Source organism: Temnothorax americanus, unplaced genomic scaffold (assembly GCF_048541705.1).
Source record: "Temnothorax americanus isolate GAGA-0224 unplaced genomic scaffold, ASM4854170v1 Scaffold48, whole genome shotgun sequence".
NCBI classification, from domain to species: domain Eukaryota; kingdom Metazoa; phylum Arthropoda; class Insecta; order Hymenoptera; family Formicidae; genus Temnothorax; species Temnothorax americanus.
The window spans coordinates 623,367-645,762 of record NW_027509635.1 but is presented as its reverse complement, the minus strand read 5'-3'; the positions used below and the strand labels follow the sequence as shown (position 1 = coordinate 645,762).

The following is a 22,396-nucleotide window of genomic DNA, read 5'->3' as shown; positions in this document are numbered from 1 at the left end:
TTTTCCTCCGCGCGATTTCCAGACGTCTTTCGCGTTCCTGAAATTATGGAATAATATCGTTACATCCTGCCGTAACTAACGAAGGATTAGGACAAAGTCCATGTTTCTCTCTTTCCTTCTGTCTCTCTCTCTCTCTCTCTCTCTCTCTCTCTCTCTCTCTCTCTCTCTCTCTCTCTCTCTCTCTCTCTCTCTCTCTCTCTCTCTCTCTCTCTTTAAAGAATGACTCGCGCACTCGAGTTCATCGACGGAAATACATCGCACGAGTCAGAATGCCTTTCCTACGTTCACTTAAGTAACATATATCATCCACACACCTATATAGATATTACAATAAAACACATCGAGAGAGATCGTAACTGAATCCATCTTTTATACATAGTCCAGTCACTATGTACATTTAAAAAAGACATAATTCTGACCCAGGATTTTTCTTTTTGGGGGTGTTGGGGGGATCAAGAAAAGCTTAATCTCAAGTTTTCGACCTTTGTTTCCCGCTTGCTTTTTTTACGGGAGTAAAAAATGTGAAAAATGGTTTTTCCGCGATAATTCGGTTTCTAATAAAGTTACAAGGTCGAATCGGAGCTCATTTTAAAGTTTTTTTTACGCTCTACAAATTATGTCGTATGACATTTTTACGTATGATCGATTGTTTTCGAGACATCGAACGAGAAAGGGAAATAAAAAAGTATGAGAGATATTTAGTTTTTTCTTTTTACTCATTATTGTCGTCCAAAATTGCAAAAATGCTTCAAATGAAACTTGTAGAGCGTAAAAAACCTACAATTTTTATTTGTTATTCATTTCATTTCGTTGAAAATTACGCCTTGTAGAGCGCCTCAAAGTGGAGTGTCGTCGCCATCGCGTCAGCGATAAAGTATTTCTTTCTTATAAACTTACTTTACAAATATTGTCACTTAGATATAAAACTGCACGCTTTCATGTATTCTTCAATGAAACGGTAAGTGTAATTAAGAAAACTTGACGGTTTCAAAATAGCTACAATAATTTCAGGCTTTGCAAGATTTATTTGCAACTTTGAGGCGTAGTGCGATATGGAATTTTCAACGAAATTAAAGTAATAAATAAGAACATTTTACGAATTTTATTGCTGTGCAAGTTTTATTTGAAGCGTTTATACAGATTCGTGTGCGAAAAACGATAAAATAGAAAAAAACGAACAAAAATGCTCAATTTTTCCTTTTCTCTTTCGATATCTCGAAAACTATCGATCGTACGCCAAAATATCACTGAACGTAACTTGTAGAGCGGGAAAAATCCTATAAAAAACACCTATTATGTTACTTATTTGCGTCAATGAAGTCGGAAATCTTAGCGAAAGCGTTCGGTGCCGCGTATCGACGTAACCAACGCGCCGCTAACGCGATGACGACGACTCTCCACTTTGAGGCGCTCTACAAGGCGTAATTTTCAACGAAATAAAATAAATAACAAATAAAAATTGTAGGTTTTTTTACGCTCTACAAGTTTTATTTGAAGCATTTTTGCAAGTTCGGACGACAATAATGAGTAAAAAGAAAAAACTAAATATATCTCTCTCATACTTTTTTATTTCCCTTTCTCGTTCGATGTCTCGAAAACAATCGATCATACGTAAAAATGTCATACGACATAATTTGTAGAGCGTAAAAAAAGCTTTAAAATGAGCTCCGATTCGACCTTGTAACTTTATTAGAAACCGAGTTATCGCGGAAAAACCATTTTTTCACATTTTTTACTCCCGTAAAAAAAGCAAGCGGGAAACAGAGGTCGAAAACTTGAGATTAAGCTTTTCTTGAGCCCCCCAACACCCCCCAAAAGAAAAATCCTGGGTCAGAATTATGTCTTTTATAATCCGTTTTTTTGTACATAGTGACTGGACTAACATTCGAATGGAGGAACGGGAGAAACAGAGCTCTTATTAATTAATTTGAATTTTATTTCCATCCTAATTGCTTTCCGATTCAATTTAACTTTATTTCACACGAGTTTTGATTCGATTCGACTCGATCTCGAGGAAATCTCTTCTCGATTTTTCTACGTCAATGACTTCCGCGAATCTATCTTCCGTCACGGAAATCGGTGAATCTCTCGACAAATCCGACGCGGTCCATTCCCGTGGATGGATTTTTCGGAGTTGAGCTTCTCGAGAAAAGAAAAGCGCGCCGGGAGCGGTTCCCGACCGCCGGCTGCCCCCCCCCCCCCCGCCTTGAACCGTGACGGTGCGATAAAAACGACGGCCGTTAATTGGTCCGCGTGTGCACGCGGGACCGCGCACGGATTTACGTAACACGTGAATTCGCGAGAGGCTCGCGTGAGCTCGCGCGTCCGTCGTATAAACTTGCTCGCGCGCGATAACGCGAATGTCGCGTCGCGTCGCGACGCGCTAACTCCAGCCGCCGACGTTTGCCCTTTACCCGTTCGCCGTATGTCACACGCGCAGAAGATCTCCTTCTCCTTTCCTCACGTCGAAAAAAAAAAAAAACGTCACGGGATCGGTCTCCACGTAAGTAAGCACGCCTCGAATTGCTCCTCTCATCGCGCGTCGGCGGCAGTGCCGGATAGCCTCGTCCGAGGAATTCACGATTTCTGAAAGCCTTGCGTCTTGGGAACTCGGTGATTTAAAATTTTGAATCATTTTTGGAGGATTTCTAAACGAACGTATACAAATTTTTAAAAATTGAAAACTGGTCGCTTTTTTAATTTGCTTTTTTTTTTTAATTTATCTTTGCGATACACGCTTGTTACTTGTTATTTTTTATTAAAATCACGAGTGTGCGATCATCAACGACTTATCCATTCGTGAAAATCGAGATTCTGGTCCCGCTACAAGCTTTTATTAATTTTCTCTTATTAATTTATTCACTTCCGCTTTTCCAACGCTATATCGGGAAGAAACCGAGACGCGGTATATAGTGCAACCGAGTACCAACACTCTTTTTCCGCAAATCTCGAGACTTCTCTGCGACGCATACTCCCAGATAAGCATCTTTATTGCGCATTGGCGCAGAACACGAAGTTCTGGATAATTTAACCAGATCGAATTCTCACCGAGAAGAAATGTTCGCTGGGAAGATTTTTTCCAATTTTTCTGATATAGTAATAATTAAGAGGACAAATAATTCTGTAGTTTTACTTCCCCAAAATCTAATATTTATCCATGTATTTGCGTCCACATTTCGATCCGTTTGATTTATTTTGAAAAAAACCTGTTTAATTAAATTTTATACCAATTATTTACATTAATTGTGTATTTTGTTTTCTCCTCTACAATAATATTGTTATTGTAGTAATGTTTATATATAGTCTTCTTTCCCACCTTGCTCCGATGAAGATATTTGCATGCTATTGAATGCAAAAAGTACGTATATGTCGCTAAGTGGGACAGTAGAGAGATTCAGCCATTGTATTAATCTTTTTATTTTATTTTTTTTGTTCCAGAAGGAATGAAAGACTCGCGATGCTGCTCTCTCAATCACGTTGGATCGTAAGGCACTGCTCGATCGTGAATGCCCGAGTGTGCGTGGTGACATCACCTGGACGGGTTACACCTGTGTGGCGCGCGGAACGGTCATCGTGCATTCCATGGGATCGTGAACCATGATAGTCCGCACATTTCCACAATTGAAAGGCCTCCAAGAATGTGACTCCCTAACAGGGAAAAGAGATCGGTGCGTCTTACATCTTTCGCGATAGCCTCTTTGTTATGTTTATACTTCTCTTGAGACGTCGACGCGCCGAGTCTCGCAGAATTTTTATCACGCCACGAGTACTGACAAGACGACAAGAGGCATGTCACAATTCTCCGGAACCGATTTCATTCTCTTTGAATATCTTGTTAAATATAAAATATAAAAAATCTAAGAGACACGTAATTTTTTTATACGTGCCCATTTTGAAATTTAAAGGGTGAAACAAACTTAAAAGTAACGCTTATTAGCTTTTGATTCTACGCAATTATTGTTAAAATGATAAGATATATAAAAAATGTAAAACTTTTAGGTAAAACTTGTGGTTTTTTTAAATAGACTTTTTAACTGTGTATTTAGATTTTCCAAAAATCTAATACTTTTCAAAATACTTCCATCTCCATTATTTTTTGAAATTATGCAGGGTGAATCACTAAAGGTGTTAGAGGCTAGAGGTGTTAGCTAATATTTCTGAAATTGAACGAGATATGACATTCTTATTTTCCAGCGACTGTTTGGTGTCGAAGCGGAAAAATATTAACTTCATCACACAACGTCTGCTTCGATACCAAACAGTCGCTGGAAAATAAGCATTTCATATCTCGTTCAGTTTCAGAAATATTAGCCTGTAGCACCTTTAATGATTCACTCTGTATTTCTTCAGCGGATCAAATTTTAAGACAGTTTTATGCCGTATTTACCCATATGTAATAAAATTATTTTACAAAATTGCATCTTTGAGAAATGAGCAAAAAAATCGTTATATGCATCGTTTGCAGCTCTTTTGCATCTCGTGATTGATATTTCTAGCATTACACAGATTACAAATAATATTAAGAGTAATATAAGTTCTTATTGTTTCTCTTTAAAGTTATTGAAACTTCTGTTACTTTATTCAATTTATACATCATTTCTTTATAATATCTTAAGTTTATCCTCTTAAAACTATTTTCGTTCTTATACGCTCTTACATTTTATTTCTTTGTAGCGTTTACACATTAATTTCTAAACGTACTTAATAATGAAATAATTTTAATGTTTATACAATAAATTTATAATTTGTATCATTTATTATAAATATTACAATTATTTGACAAAAAATGTTTCAAACATAATGACTTCTTGCACCAAGAACATCTTACTATAGCTATATGTCGTTGCAACTTCGATATCGCATATTGTTGAAGTATTTTTAAATTTTACTAAATTTTCGAATTCTTCCAGTTTATATATCCACTGGTAAACCATGATTATTTAAATAAGTTGTAATATCGAGAAGATGACAATTGATTATATACAAGAGATTGCAATTTTTAATATTTTGTTGATACAAATTTATATTACTTTTCAATAATAAAACAATATCTGAAAATCTTCTAGTAAACTTTTTCCAAATCTATAATCCATAAACTACTAACGGTTGTATTTTTCCTGTAATGCTAATATGTAAGTATTATTATAGTACTGATATATGCGTTTTTCTTGGTGATGTTAAATAGGAAATAATATTGGGCCATTCATAAATCGTTAAGAACGTTATCAGAACTCATATTTAGAAAATAAACTCCTCCTTTTTAAAATAATCTGTAAACTTATGCTTATCTAAAGGTACACTTATCTTAAAAGTACACTGAATAGCTTAAGAAATGTCGAGTTTGGAAATTTTTTGAAATGTCATGATTCTGATGTAAGAGATCTTTTAAATCAAGGTCATATATATATATTATTAGTGTAATTTTTAACATCATTTTAAGCCACAAATATTTAAAAAAAGTTTAAATATTTGTGGTTCAAAAGTGGGTATATGAACGAAAGACCATCAGAAGAATTTGGAAATCCAGTTTTAGTTTTGAAGACACCAACAACATGCGATATCGAATGTTGCAACAATATAATAACTGGAGTAAGACATTCTGCGTGCAAGAAATCATTGAAATCAAGAAATGTTTAAAACATTTTTTGAAAATCTTTATATAATATGTTTATAGTAAAATAAATAATACAAAAGTTGTATAAATATTTAAAAATTATTTCGTTATTAAGTGCGTTTAGAAATTGTGTAAACGCTACAAAAAAATAAGATGTAAGAATAAAAATAGTTTTAAAAGAATAAACTTAAGATATTATTAAAAAATGATGACAAAGACCATAGAATAAACACTGAATAAAGAAACGGAAGATTTAGGAATTTTAAAGAGAAAAACTATTATATATTACCTTTAATATTATTTATAATCTGTGTAATGCTACAATTATTAATCGTGTCGCGACGCATATAATAAACTTTTTGCTTATTAAAGGTAAATTTAGCACAAAATTATTTTTAATTTTTATTCGTAAAAGAAATATAATTTCACAAAATAAAAATAATAATGGGGATAAAGGTATTTTGAAAACTATTAGATTTTTTTAAAAATCTAAATAAGTACACAGTTTTAAATATATAAAAGTTTTGCCTATTAAAACATTTGTATATATCTGATCGTTTCGGCGATAATTGCTTACAATTAGAATTAAATATAGACATTATCTTTGAGGGGTGAGCAAGAAAGAGAGAAAGAAAGAGGGAGAGAGAAAGAGAGAGGGGAAGCAAGAGAAGGAGAGAGAGAGAGAGAGAGAGAGAGAGAGAGAGAGAGAGAGAGAGAGAGAGAGAGAGAGAGAGCGCGGGAGACAATAATAATTAAATTAGAAAAGATTTTCTGATTTCACAAATATTAATCCCTTTTGAATATATCTTGATCTGAATATTTAATTTATTAATATAATTAATTTAATTTTTTTTTTTTTAATTAATATAATGCTAATTAATTTTATCGCGTAAATTTTCACTCGTTTTCAAACTTGATTAAGAGTTCGAATTAAAAAGTCGATTTAAGATTACATTAGAAGATAAAGCTCCGATTTCTCGTATTATACGAGCCAGGATAATCGCGAAAGATTCCCGGAAGAAATCAAGTGATTCGATATCATCGGGTCGTCGTGTCATGCGAATTGGATGACGATCGTCGAAAACGAGCGATGCGTCCGGATGAGGTCTTCATCGGCCGTGAATATATTGAATAGGGTCGGTGGGACTTTCGTCCGTTTGCAGAACTCGTCAAACGACTGTTAAAATTCCAATTCAATGCGACTCAAGAAGACCAGCGTCTCCAATTTTCAACGGATAAAAAATTATTTTTTATGGAAAGTCACAAGAGAGAAATGAAGCAAATTTTGATCTATATACATAGTAAAGCAGATTTAAGATTCTCAAATGTAAAAAATGCAAGAGAAACGAGACAAACAAGACGAGTGAAGAGAGAGAGAAACCAACGTTCACTTGGAACTGAAACATGGGAAATAAGGGAAAACGTATCGTTTATCACAAATTTCTAATTTTGTTATTTATTGTTAATTGTATAACCACACTTTACCCGGGAACAGGCGCCTGATTTTTTTTTTTTTTTTTGTTTTCATAACTGGTCATCTGGAGTGATTTTTATTCTAATGAAAAGTTATTGTTATCTATTAATCATAATACATACTGCATATTTTTACTTGTTTTATAATGTATTAGTATTTGAGGACAATATATACATACACATAGATTTACTCAACATTTTCTTAAAAAAGTAAGGAGAAATAAAAAAATGTTTAAACAACGAAAAAAGCACATTAAGCGGCTTATTATGATATACAGTATTTTTAAAAAAAGATATCAATTAATGAAACGCTTTTATATTGCAGATTTTTGATAGAATTGCATATTTAAAGGTTTGTAAAAAGAATAGTTATTAGAAAGAAAGAAAATTGTTATATATATAACATCCATTTCATAGCAATTTAAAATAAGGTCGCTATAAAGTTATTATTGTGTTTCCTCTGTCAAAAATTACTAAAAATTATTTGTTTGTGTTTGTTTATTATATTATATATAAATTTGAGTTAAACATAAAGTATTTTAAAATAAAAATAAATATTCATATTAAAACTTGATTTTCCCTAAAATCTTTTATGTATTAATCAGATTAAAATATAATAAATAAATATACAATAATATCATATTTGGTGTTAAAAAACATGTTTTGCATTAGATATAAATTATAGCAATTATTATATATATATATATATATATATATATATTTAGTTGTTACTTTGTTATTTAAATTCATATTACTATTTCGAACACTATATTACAATATAAAATTACCATACTTTATTAATTTTTGTAACGTTTTATAACGGTCACGGTGATCTCTACACCTAAGCAAATTTTAATCGGTGCTACGATTGCTACGAATGTACGTACAGGTCCTAAATTTTTCCTGCTATTATGCAGGATGAGTTCTCGAAAGCCCAAAGACTTCGTTCGAAAACGTAGATATGGACTCTCGATCGAAAAAAAATACTTATGACGTGAGTTTTATTTTTTCGATACTACGGTTGTAAAAATCACTCCAGGGCATATGAAACTGTTCGGAATGGATTTCACATACATGGGAATATGTGGGAGCTCTCTAGCAAGCAATACAAGTCGACACAAACGTCGTTCTATCTTTCTTTTTTGGCAATGAGTAACAAAGACAAAATGACACTTGTGTCAAAGATCCCCATATGGGTCCATGGGATTTTGGATTTTTCCCGTTTTCCCTAGAAAAGTATAAAAAATAACTGAGCACAATTCCGACTGGAATCTGGAATCACAGTCTTTTATAGTCTATGGTCGGAATCTGAAGAGTTCTAGAATACTAGGTGCCCGTTCCCCAGATTAATTTGGTATGTAATTTATAAATTATACGTTATCTACAATCATTTGCTCCGAGATATACAAATATATTTCGAGCGAGCGTCTTCGTAAACAAAATTCAAATTAAATTTTCTCACTTCGACCTTTTTGGTACCGTTGAAAGTCGGATAAGTACTCGAAAGGCATTACGTGTTATTAAACGCATATGTTTAACAAAAGAAGCTGTGTATTGTAAGAGAGGAAGAATACAACGGTTAAAGGGGGGGAAAAGGAAAATAAAATATGTAGACCTATCGCGACCTCACGCAAGAGTCAAGACCGATATTGCTTTCACAGTGGAACGGATCGTCGTTCCCGTGATACGTACACGCGGCTGTCACGCGACCAGCGACTGGCGATAAACACACGGCGCACATCGCCAAGGATCGAAACTCGACCTCTCCGATCGACAGTTCGTAACCGCTTTGCGATCGATTTCAAACGTGTCTTACAGAAGTGTCTCGCGTTATCTCTCGTACATACCGTTCTTTTGCTTTCGAGATTTTTAATATCGGCGCAGTGCTTCTTCGGTGTTCACGAAAATGAGCGAAAAGTCAACTGCCGCGAAATTCGCGTTTGGCAAATCTGCCGAAAAATCGAAGGAGACCGAAAAATTGAAGGAAGCCGACAAATCGAAGGATGCCAAAAAATTGAAGGAAACCAAAAATTTAAAGGAAGCCGACAAATCGAAGGAAGCCGACAAATCGAAGGAGGCTGAAAAATTGAAGAAAGCCGAAAAATCGAAGGATGCCGAAAAATCGAAGAAGACCGAGAAATTGAAGGAAGCTGACAAATTGAAGGAAGCTGAAAAATCGAAGGAGGCCGAAAAATTGAAGGAAGCCGAAAAATCGAAGGAGACCGAAAAATGGAAGGAAGCCGACAAATGGAAGGAAGCCGACAAATTGAAGGAAGCTGAAAAATCGAAAGAAACCAATGAATTGAAGGAAGCCGACAAATTGAATGAAGCCGAAAAATCGAAGGAGACCGAAAAGTTGAAGGAAGCCGACAAATTGAAGGAAGCTGAAAAATCGAAAGAAACCGAAGAATTGAAGGAAACCGACAAATTGAAAGAAGCCGAAAAATCAAAGGAGATCGAAAAATTGAAGGAAGCCGACAAATTGAAAGAAGCCGAAAAATCGAAGGAAGCCGAAAAATCAAAAGAAGCCGAAAAATCGAAGAAAGCTGAAAAATTAAAGGAGGCCGAGAAATTAAAGGACGCCGAAAAATTGAAGGAAGCCGAAAAATTAAAGGAGGCCGAAAAATTAAAGGAGGTCGAAAAATCGAAGGAAGCCGAAAAATTAAAGGAGGCCGAAAAATTGAAGGAAGCAGAAAAATTAAAGGAGGCCGAAAAATTAGAGGCCGAAAAATTGAAGGAAGCCGAAAAATTGAAGGAGGCTGAAGAATCGATGGAAGTAAAATGTACTAAAAAAAAAATTCTTGGTAAATTCCTGAGATGCATTTAGTAATAGTTTTTTTTTTATATTTGATTATTATTACCAATTTTAATGATAATAACAAAACATTTCGTAATAGTTATAACGATAGACATTAAAAAAAAATCAAATTTTGCGTTTAGTTGAGCCAACTACATTATATGTGTAGTACTTATTATCAAACAATTTCATGAAAATTACTCTAGTTTAGTGATAATTAGTACTAAATTGTCTTAAAAAGCCTTATCTGATTGGTTTGCTGGCAGTTTTACTCAATTAAGCAATTTGATTACATTTATCATTACTTGGTAATAATTATCAAACTTTGCCAATATTAACCAAATCATATTATGTTTTGCTAGAATTATTTGTTATCATTAACCAAATTATTTCGTTGCACTCACCTATACGTTTAGTTAAAGCTATTTCACCAAGGTTCTTGATAACATTAACCAAGCCTGGTTTTTTTTTTCAGTGTTGAAGGAGACCGCATACGAATCGAAGGAACATTGGTTGCAGAAGAAGGAGCAAACGCCGAGCAAGGAACCGATGGAATCTATGAAGAAGACGGCGGAGAAAGTAGCGGAAACGCATGAGATGAAAACCTCTACCTCCAACAAATCTGAAAGCTCTGAAGATGAAATGATTAAAGAGGTGACGACCCAACTCACCGATTTGCCATATCCTGATACTGAGAAAATATACAAGACTACATCCGACAAGTCTACCTCTACCAAACTTGAGGCTCCTGAACCACCAAAAATTCCAGAGAAATGCCAAATCTCCACCTCCGATAAATCTAAAGATGATAAAGATACGCCAGAACATCGGGAAGGGAATATTTGCCTAAGATTTCCTAATACTCAAACCGAGGAGCGTGAAAATCCAAAATGCCGAACGTTCAGATATTTTAGCGCTCAAATGGCCAACTCTTCTGACTCTGATGACGATTTAATGCGGGATAAGCCTTTGAAAATGCTTGACAGTCCTTCTGAGGAAACGGATTCATCTGGCGAGGACAAAGCAGATAAGGGCAAAGCAGATGAGGGCAAAGCAGATGAGGGCAAAGCAGATGAGGACAAAGCAAATGAGGACAAAGTAGACGGCGTGGACAAAATAGACGGCGTGGACATAGTAGAAGTGGGACATAGAACGTATCAGCTGGACGAAGCATGTGTAAGTTTTTCTTTTTAAACTATGCTATTGAAGACGTGATTAAATGAATTGGAATAAATGACGAAAAAATAAATAAAAATTTAAAGTGGTTAGGTTTCAAAATAGTTTATATGCAAAAATATAATTGACTTGTTAAAACTCTAGATTCCTAAAATATATAAATTTAGATATAAAAAATCAGCTCTGAAGCTAAATAAATTCAAAGAACTAATCCCATAAAGTTAATAAATCGAAATTTTTTAGTACTTTGAGCGATTGTCACGATAAAACACAGCATGTTTTTGAATTTCTTTTGAGGAAATAAAATCACCATAAATCGTAAATTTATATAACCGTCATAGAGTACATTTCACTTGGCACTTGTAATGCTCTTAGAATCATTTCATCTTTATTGTTTGTCAAATGTTAAGCAAGGACAAATGATGCTCACGAGTGTTGCCAAGTGAAACGCACCCATAAGTTGACTGTGTTCCAAAATTCACTGCTAGCACTGGAATTAACGTATGCTATGAAGTTTCAGCGCTGGCAATGAATTTTGAAACACAGCCATTGTTGAAACTGACTTCACGCTGAAGCCAAATTGAGCCACGTATGCTACAATATCTACAATACATTTTTTTGGAAATAAAATTGTAAGAAATATTTACCATTTTTTTAGATTCAAATTTTAGAAATAAACTATGTTACGTTATAGAAATAAAATCAAGAAATATTGAGGACAAAAAATAATTTCTCTTTTAATTGGAATTTAGTAAATTTATGATGGGTCCAAAATGACAAAAAAATGAAGGTGAAGTCATGAGCCAATAATGGCTAATGTAACTTATCCTCTATATAATTTTGTAACATTTTTATCCGTATATATTCCGATCAACTTCAATTTTCCTTACGAGGATAAATTAAATTAAACTTCTCAAACAAATTTTATTTACAAATTAAATTAAAGTACAGCAGAAGTTAATTAAGATCTTGAATGTTTAATGAAGAAAAAAGCCATTCGAGAAAGGATTAGAGAGAAATCGTGGCCGCCCATATCAGCGCCGAATTTCAAGCAACGTCCTTTGGTCCTGGCAACGTATCATATGATGCCCTCACTGCCGATGGAGCTCTTCGAGGTGTTTGGAGAAATGATCGAAGCTGTCACGGGTAGGCCGGTTGTCTTAATGTACGAGAACAGAGTAAACCGGCCCATCATCGGGGACATTGACATACGTACGTCTAAATCGATTACTCCGTGAAAAATTTCACCATCCTAGAATAGAAACGAACAAAGAATTTCCATATAGACATCTGAAGGTCAATTTGATATTATTTTCCTTCAAATATTTCTTAAATATCCTTGAACACCTTTGTTTGTTTCGTTATAATAATTTCAAGGCAGATAAAAAGTTTGCAAAATTTGCCGTTGCTTGACACTCACGACGGAGAAAACAATACATCATCCCGTTAGCAAATGTAAAACAGAACTAAAAAATATAGAAATATTACCTTTTAATTTATTTATTTTCGCAGTTATCACGCCAGCGAACCAAACCTGGCAGGACGGCGTGCTCTTTCCCTTAAGCTTCGTTTTCGATCATCCTAATAATAAGGACAAGTCGGCCAGCGTGTACGCCGATATGATCATCACAAAGGAATTGATGGATACGCAGAAAATTCAAGTAAATAAATTTAACATCCTTAATAATTTTTCTTGTTTTTTCTAGTCTATAATTAATATATTCAATTATATATATAATTATATATATTAATTAATTCACATTTAATTGATAATAATTATAAGATCTAAGTTCTGTCGAATATGATTTTCACATAATTGGCAATCATCCATTAACTGCAGACTATCACGGATTTGCGAGGACGTAGGTGTGCCATTCCGGATAGACGAAGCGAACACACCGCCGCCGGATTGCTTTTTAAAGATTTGCACCAAAAAGGCGAAAACATGTTATTCTTTGGCAATTTATTCGGTCAGTTTAAAATGTTTTATCTATATGATTATTAATTATACATCTATTAGTTGTACGTCTGTTTTCATTAAGATTCTCACTGTGGCTGCATCAGAAATATAAAGAAAAAAAATGTCCAAATTAAAGAAATGACAATATGTCATTTCTTTAATTACATATAATGCTTTACCTTGGATTTTCTCGACGAGTTTAAATAGTTTTAGATAGTAGATACTTAAAAAGTTTTTTATCTTTCCAATTATTAGATGCTACCTCGCAGTTGGATGTATTGGAAATGATATTGAACAATCGGGCGGAAGTAGGAATTGTAGAATCACCGGTGATTACAAGCCGAAAGGACAGCATATTCAATGTGAATTCTCTTCATATCCTCGACTCTTTGGGACCTTTGCCGCCCTACCGCATCATGGTCAAAAAATCGCTAGGTATATTTTTATAGCCATGTTAGAATATATATTTTTAAAGATTAACGTTAGAAGGATTTCGTGGAGCGATCTATTGCTTTCACAGCTAGTGAAAAAAAAAATACAGAAATAATAAATCATAAAAAAAAACTAAACTTCGAGAATTGAAATGAATATTTTAAAAATCTATAAACAAAATAAAGATACGATAAATGCTAAGATAAAAATAAAAGCTCCTTTTAACGTCAAAATCGGAAAAAATGAAGCAAAGAAGAAAATATCAACAAGATAAATTCTTCTAATTTTTCTTTATTTCATTTCTCTTTGTTAATACTTGTACTTTCTTTGCATTTTATTCAGCGGACACACTGAACAAACCACTTATAACTTATCTGATGAACGTAAATAAGTACGATGAAATGCTGCTTAGAGTGTTACCCTATGGTGTCATTGGTTTTGCCAAGAACTCGGAGAATAACTACGCCCTGAAGAACAAGTTCATACCCACTAATGCGCCTTACTACTAAAAATTTTTTACGCTTTTTAATCTGCTTCTTTTATCATTTTATACATATATACATGTTCTATTTGTTTCAATTTAGCATTATTCTTTATTAAATCTAAATAAATACAATAATTCGCAAATTTATCCTCGATCTATATGATTCGTTAAAAAAAGATTCTCCCACTCATTCTCTCTCTCTCTCTCTCTCTCTCTCTCTCTCTCTCTCTCTCTCTCTCTCTCTCTCTCTCTCTCTCTCTCTCTCTCGTTTGATTTCTTTCCTCTTCCGCGACAACACATGCATTGCAACTTATTCCAAATCGATTCGCTCCGTACACATAGCGCACAAAATTATTATCAAAATCCACTTTGTAAATCGTACAATTCAACTAGAAAAACATACAGTATAAATAATAATAACAATTCGATGAGATTTGAATTCCGAGTGGGCACTTGATCTTCTCTTTTTTCGCACTCTTCGAGTAATTTTGTTTACAAGCAGAATTTAGAATCGTTTCGATTCGTTACTTACAGTTAGGATTTCTTATAAATCTCAATATATTTGATAACGAATTTTAACAAATATACGGAACTTAACAAATACACGGAATTTTTAAAACTTTCCTCATGACTTTTAGAAAAATATTGATGTTCCGTGATTTTTGAATTTTAGATTTTCAACTTAGATTCCCGAAATTTTTGAACAGTTTTTCTTGAAACACATCATGTCACATTCTTTTCTCAAGACGTGTAAAATCACACCTTGCTTCAACAAGTAATGCTCAAAAGAATTTAAAATTTTCGTCATACATGTTTAAAACTATTCAAATATGTTACTTAACTCATTTTTAGACTCGTAATAAATACTTTAACCTACGTTTAAGTCACTACGTGATCTGACGGAAAATCACAAAAAGTTAGACGGAAGCATTCCGTCGGCGAGACGTATGGTGCCACTTCTTAGGGTATTGTTCAGAAACTCCTCCAACCGTACTAAAGGCCCGCCACCACCTGCGACATTTCGCATACACGGATAATATTGCTCCATTAGTAGCACCAGCAATTTATAAAACTGCTTTGGATATGCACTCCACAGCACGTTACCGGCGACCTCGAGCATATCCAGTATCAAAGTCGCGCATAAATCACAAATATCGGCTCGTGGTTCTGAAAATTAAAAATACAAACTTTTTTCGTATATGACACTTAACTTACAGTTTTGGATATTGTAAAGATTTTACAATTCTACTATTCTATTGGCAAGCGCCATATTTTATTTTAATACCTTTTGTAGCATATTACAAGATTTTATTGCATAATATTAAGATTTTTTTACTTTGTTTTACGTATATATTTCTTTTATATTTTTATATTTATATATATATTTTTTACCGATATTTAAAATAACCGCCAACCATCTCCAGGCGTGTTGAAGACCATGGGGATGAGGCTTGGTGACATCCTTCTGCTGTCTTGTAACGGTGATCGATGCATACAATCTCATCAATCCCGACATTCTTTTTAAGAATTTGTCCTGCTTCTCGACAGTACCGTCTTCAGAATATTTGCAGCCAAGAGATTTATAATAATCCTCATTGGATTGGCCTTCTTGCTGCTGCAAGAAAACTGGTACGGTGAACGGACACGCCTCTTGAAGATGCGCCAGGAATAGTTCGCCAAAGTCTGGATGCTCGTTCCAGAGAGCTACGACAATCATCGCCACAGGGAATGCCATTTCCGGCTTACTAGATACCAACGTCTCTCCTTGGCTCTAAGGATTCATGGAACATTCATTGAACATTTATTTTAAAACAAGAATAAACATAATACATTTAATCTAATTGTAAGAGCAAAAATAATTTACTTATAATTTATATTAACTTTTACATAATTCACATAATTTAATTTCTATTAAATAGATTTTCTTTTTGCTTCTGATTGGAAAAAAAAAACAGATTGACCATGATCAACACGTGTATGTGTAATTGAAAACACCTATAATGATGAATTTTAGAAAGATACGTAGATACGTACGACTATCTTTTTCGCCAGATGATTCTTGCAGAAGATCACTCCTTGTGGATGTTGCGTCACGTTGGGAGGCAATTTTCCGATCAAAAGATTCTGCAGCCTGTCATATTTGTCTCTCAAGTGTTGCGCGCTTACGCCAGAAATTGCATTTACAGGGATATTGATCGCCTTTTGGCACTCGAAACGAAATTTCTTTGTACCAGCCGATTGTAGAAAGTCCTTGCAAGTTTCTCTGTAGAGCTCCAAGAATTGTTGGCTTTTGACGTAAATCTGCAATGATTCCTGGTCGACGTACTCGAAGGGATCTCCTACAATTTTACAATATCACAAACGCATAAAATTAATTTGCTCAGATAAAAAATTACTCAGAAATCTAAATTTAGATAAACAGAAAATGAAATTACATTACATTTTATTGATTTATCCTTCAATATATGAGTATAAACTGGGCAATACAAAATGGAATAAAATATAACAAATATATATACGTAATTAAACAATAACAAGCATTTAAAATGCATTCTATGTGCTAAATTTTAGAGATCTTAATGCACCTTTTTTGCATGCGGACTCTTTAGCCGCTTCTTCCAATGTAGGATCATATACGGCCGGTGCAACTGGTTCGTTAATCGGCGTAGCTTCTATTTCTTGATTCGTTACCGCACCGAAATTTTGGTCTTCTTTGTTTTCCACAGCACTGCTCCCGTCTGGTTGTTGAGGAGGCATTGCATCATTAACTGGAACATTGTCTGTCTCTTCGACCGGCTGTATCTCGTTTGCAGCTTGTGCTTTGCGAGCCAGTTCCGCTTCGTATTGAGCGTTTATTTTTTCTACAGTTTGCAACAAATATGTTTATATGTATTCATATTCAATATAAGTTTATATTGAGGCAAAAAAATGTCTGCAAAAATATGCACAAACCTGTTTCCGCACGAAATATATTCAATACATCGTCGAAGTGATAAATTACAGCCTCGATAATATTTACATCTGTAGCTATCAATTCTCCGTTCTAGAAAAAAGACAAAAATTCCCGTTATTTATCAATTATTAAGCAAGTGTTATGTAACAAACTGCAACATGTTCTGAAAATAACTTCTAAAAATTCACAATTATCTCTTTTCAGTTAATAAATGCGACTTGACATTTAACAAAAATACCTTAAAAATTAATTTACATTCTTTTGCAAACAGTTTTTCTTTTCTTTTTGATAATTACTTTGAGTTTCTCGTCTAAAGCTTTGATTCGTTGGATCAAATCTCTTATCGTGGCGTCATGTGCCATGAACATCACACTGAACGCTTGCTGGTCCTTGCAGGTCTTGGATAATGCCACGAGATCGTGGTACCTGACCGTAAACTGATCCCGATGGACTAGCACGGCTTTCGTCAGTTCTTCCTTTTCTTTCATTATTCTTTGATATTCCTCCAGCTTTTGCCTTTCCTCTTGTTCTTGTTCGCGCTGTGCTTGCACTTGCTGCTCGTGTCGCTTCTTCATTTTTTCTTGCTCCGCGATTCGCTCCTCTTCAGCCTGGAGAAACGCCACCTTCTCCTCATTCAGGCGTACACGTTCACGTGCCATCAACGAGCGCGATTTAGCCATTTGCTTTTCGATGGCGCGATCATTTTCCTTCATATGCTCAAAATGACGCTCTATTTCTTTCTGCAATACATTTAAAGAAATAACGATAGAAAGCGGCGCTAGTTAATATAGCTGTTGTGTTAATTACATATTTAATATCATCTTCAATAAAATTTCATTAGAATTATATATTCGTCTCATCTCTGTAAAATCTATTCAATCGATTTTACAATCTACGCTTATAACTTAACCGAAATTCCACTTATATCAAATCTATTACTTGCTCACATTTTCATGTCGATTCAGTAATAAGATTATGTGAAAACTACGTATGCTAAATTAAACACTTAATAATGTTAATATATTTTTTAATAGCTATATCTATTATATGTATATATGTACACACAGGATGTCTGGTAATTACCGTGTCATCTCTCATATGTAGGTAGAGCAAGTTAAACTGAATAGAACAGTCCTTTACTGTTTTGCGAGTTTCTTAGTAATCAATAAATAAATAATTAATTAATTAATAAAGATAAAAAAGACAGCCCAACGTCATACGACGGTTGCCGGTTGCTACACGAGCGGCAAGGCTTTGAGATAACACTGGACTCTCTTGTCACTGAATCACCGTACGCTTATTCGCAAATCTTTATTAATTAATATCTTATTAATTATTAATGGACTTGCAAAACAAGTACAAGACTTTTCCATTCAGTTTAATCCACTTTACCTGCTCACTAAGTGGCACGGTAACCAGACACTGTATATATAAATGACTTTATGATAATCAAAATTAAATACCCAGACTTCTTCTTTCCTCTGCAACTCGCTCTCCAGCAGAATCTTATTGATCGAGAAACAAATACCATTTGGAGTGGAAACCATGCTGTGCTTGGGACTGGTAACAATTCTCTGCAGACTTTTAATGTTACAGGAATTTTGATCATTCTCAGTATTATTCGCCTTGTCAGAATCTTCATCGTACAACGCCGATTGGGGCCCGATCGTAATGCGATCCACCTTCGTGGTTGCTGATATACGCGACGCCTTTTCTAATACGGATACCTTGAGGCGATCAAAGTCTGATGTGATGTCCATGTTGCTCGCCTGTAAAATCACAGTCGCGTACTTGACTCCAAAACCACTCAAGAATCAGGATTAAAGTTTTTGACCTCTTATCAGAGTAAGATAGAATTATCAACTCGTTATTGGGTTAAACTTCTGGCAAACAGACCGAGCATCAAGAATGCAGATGTACGGACGCAAGTAAAGACTTTGTATTGTTATTAACTCAAATTTATCGTAACGAGACCTTGATTCGGAGCTCGTTCAGCAATATAACACTAACGCTGTGTTCCAGAATTCACTGCCAACGCTGAAAACGTAACGTATACTATAGATTTTCAACGCTGGCAGTGAATTCTGGAACACAGCCTAAAACATAATACTAACATTAGTACACTACACGCTACTCTCCACCAATTTTGATAAAACTTGCAGGAGTTGTAGAAGATACTATATGTAACGAATACCAGTAAAGCCATTTTTCTGAATGGGCCCTCCAAAAGCAAAGGCCTCCAAAAGTTTGTCCCAATTTCCGCACACATACATACAACATATAATATTTATCTTATCAGTCCAGGATGCGTATGCCAGTGTATGCATACACTCAACTCACCCTGTCGGTTTCCACCTTCCTTCTGTCCAAACGAAACGACATGATTCTGTTCCGCGGGCGCGTAGCGGCAAACCACCTCCTGAATCTAACCTGATCCTTGCTCCGGTGCCTCTAGATCAGAGCACAGGCGTTTGAGGCGTTCACTACTCTGCACTACTCCAATTGCGATCGACGTCGACGCGACGCCGGAATCATCGTCCTCCCGTCGCGCCACTCGTCACGTTGATCGAGCGCGTCATTATCGGCACCGCGACACTACTCAATAATAATTTATTCACGCAATAACCAACGTGTCCGGTCGTCCGGTCCGGACGACGGGAAAACGACGCTCCAAGCTCCAAGCTCCAAGTCTCCAAGTTTCAACGCGCTGAGCTAAGGGAGGATTCACATCGTGCCCTATGCAGCATGCAGCTCTGCCCTATGCACAATGCACGACGTCCAATTAAAATAGATCTTGAAAGAGTTGAAACTTGAAATCATGATCGATAGATCTTGAATGGATCGACAAACGGACTTGTCTGCTAGAAACGAAGAAGAATAACATATAACGAAACAGAATTTACATTCAATAATTAGAGCTTTTGACATTGTAATATAAGGCCGAACTCCGAACTTCCTCGACGTCGGTAATGTCAACTCTGTCAACTAAAGCAAAGGCCGAACGCCGAACTGATATTGGAGACCTCGCGTGGTGACAACGCGAAACTCCGGTTTCAGTGATCAAGGCACGGAAGTGCTGGTCTCGACTTTTGAGGGGCCATTGGACCTAAACAAATTTAGCCCCCCCAAGTGGATTATTGATATATTTTTTTTTACCAATCGTTTGGTGGTTGATTGGTAGTATTTGGTATCGTATTCAAAACGTTCGGTAGTTTCTCGTTTTTCTAGGAAATCAAAAACAAATTTTTGATCTTCTTTTAGCCCCCCCACTTTGACTGTGGTAGTTTTTTTTTTTTTTTAATCGATTGGCGATTGATTGGCAATGTTTGGTACCGCATTAAAAACTTTTGGTGGTTGCGCGTTTCTTTAGAAAATCAAAAAAACAAATTTTTGATCTTCTCTTAGCCCCCCCACTTTCACTGTGGTAGTTTTTTTTTTTTAATCGATTGGCGATTGATTGGCAATGTTTGGTACCGCATTGAAACCTTTTGGTAGTTTCGCGTTAAAAAAAAAAGAATTAATTGTCAACAAATTTTTAACCTTCTTTAGCGCCTACACTTTGACTGTTGGGAATTTTAAATTTAAAAAAAAGAGCTGTAAGTTATTGAAAATTTTATTTTAACATTCCATAGTATAGTGACGATTGCACACATACACTAATGCTGCGTTCCCACTACACGCGTCGCGCGTCGCGTCACGACGCCGCGTCATGAGTTATCCAATCAAAACGTTTCATTTTATGACGTCATTTCCGACGCAAGATTTTGTCGGAAATGACGTCATAAAATGAAACGTTTTGATTGGATAACTCATGACGCGGCGTCGTGACGCGACGCGCGACGCGTGTAGTGGAAACGCAGCATAATAGCGTCTTCCCGAACGCACCTATTGTGGGCATTCAGGAGCGCATACGTATGTACACGCACTAGGCTCTGGGGTCACATGCGCATGCTCTAGGGCTTAAGCGGGGCGCACACTCTTCTGCACAACGCATAATGCGTAAGCATAAGAAAATTGATTGGTTTATTTCCTTATGCACATGTGTATGGACCAATCAATTTTCTTATGCTTACGCATTATGCGTTGTGCAGAAGTGTGTGTCCGGGCCCTTAAGCTATATCCACACAAACTTGCATAGGTGCATAACCATATGCATAACGAAACGGATTGGTCTATTTCCTTATGCACATGCATATGGACCAATCAATTCTCTTATGCTTGTGTTTATGCGCTATGCAAGTTTGTCTGGATTGACCTTTAAGGTATTGGCCTAGTTTACACCGATCTCTTGATACGCGTATCATATAGTATATTTGAACTGATCAGCCAATAATCAGACTTATTTACTAGTTATTTACTATTTAATACGCGTATATCAAGTGATCGGTGTAAACTAGGCCAATTATAAATATCGTACCAAAATAGTACAAACGTCGTCACGTGATTCGTTTTGTCGCTCGAACGATCGGTTTCAGCGGCTCGTGAAAATGCAGCTTTATGCCTCTTCTATAATACTCGTACTCCGTGGTTCGGCTTTGCCGCGCGATTTATAAAATTTATCGACAGGCCAATTCCTTTTAGTGACACAAGTCGACAAAAGTGTCGTTCTGTCTTTGTTATTCATTGAATGCCAAGAAGGATAGAACGATGTTTGTGTCGACTTGTGTCACTAAAAGGAATTGGCCCATAGTATTACATATAATACTTTGTTCGGAATCCATCCTGAAGTTACACTACATTTTATAATTTTCTACTATTACAATAAGTATTTTGTCTGATGGTGAGCAATTACATGATGTATATATGTCGCAGGCTTATTGCAAAATCAGCCCTTTTGCAAAAAGACTAGCTTTTTGCGAAAGGCAATAAGACTGAACGCACTTTAGGCTTTTTGGCACACCTGGGCTGGTGCTAGGCCAGGCACTTTGCAAAAAGTCTAAAATACGTTAGACTTATTAAAGAAACAATCAAATGCTTTCGCAAAAGGCCGGCATTTCGCAAAAAAGCTAGCCTTTTTACAAAAAGGCTGATTTTGCAATAAGCCTGCGACATATACATATAAATATTTGTGAAAATAAACGGTCTATTTATTTTTTTATATACCATATTTTTTGTATACTAACTATTTCTTTTTCCTATATACCATAAGATTTTAAAAGTTTATAAGATTTTAAACTGTAATCCATTTACATTAAACTTAATTGATTCAAAAAACGTAAAAATATATATTATTCAAATGTTCAATAACTTAAATCTATTTGTTTTGAGAAATTTTACAAATAATAACTACTATAGTCTGCAGATATAACTTTTATATCTTTAGCAAAATATGTATACTTTATTATCTTAGTTGTTTATAAATATAAAGTGTATATGTAATTACTTAGTGACAGTAAAAGTAACATATGTGTATGTAACTAATTAATAGTGTATGCAACATATATTAGTGATCATCACATCGTTTATATATATATATATATATATATATATATATATATCTCATTCAT

General features: G+C 35.1%; 2 protein-coding genes across 4 annotated transcripts; one reads left to right on the top strand and one right to left on the bottom strand.

Moving 5' to 3' along the window:
* The first annotated feature begins 8,731 nt into the window (after positions 1-8,731).
* LOC143903542 (uncharacterized) lies at positions 8,732-14,083 on the top strand. Of its 2 annotated transcripts, none has more exons than XM_077417207.1 (7): positions 8,732-9,870; positions 10,360-11,060; positions 12,047-12,272; positions 12,573-12,721; positions 12,901-13,030; positions 13,276-13,455; positions 13,795-14,083. In XM_077417207.1, the coding sequence occupies exons 1-7, from the start codon at positions 8,994-8,996 to the stop codon at positions 13,959-13,961; spliced, it is 2,430 nt and encodes an 809-aa protein (XP_077273333.1). In that variant the 5' UTR covers positions 8,732-8,993; the 3' UTR covers positions 13,962-14,083. The 2 variants fall into 2 exon arrangements, with proteins under 2 accessions (XP_077273333.1, XP_077273332.1); XM_077417206.1 differs by having other exon boundaries at positions 8,732-9,891.
* Positions 13,902-19,811, bottom strand: Gle1 (Gle1 RNA export mediator). Of its 2 annotated transcripts, XM_077417226.1 has the most exons (9): positions 19,793-19,811; positions 19,230-19,647; positions 18,353-18,658; positions 17,186-17,629; positions 16,889-16,979; positions 16,522-16,797; positions 15,971-16,275; positions 15,329-15,707; positions 13,902-15,103 (listed from the first exon to the last, which is right to left on the bottom strand). In XM_077417226.1, the coding sequence occupies exons 2-9, from the start codon at positions 19,269-19,271 to the stop codon at positions 14,844-14,846; spliced, it is 2,103 nt and encodes a 700-aa protein (XP_077273352.1). In that variant the 5' UTR covers positions 19,272-19,647; positions 19,793-19,811; the 3' UTR covers positions 13,902-14,843. The 2 variants fall into 2 exon arrangements, with proteins under 2 accessions (XP_077273352.1, XP_077273353.1); XM_077417227.1 differs by lacking the exons at positions 19,230-19,647; positions 19,793-19,811 and adding an exon at positions 19,004-19,150.
* Positions 19,812-22,396: the final 2,585 nt, after the last annotated feature.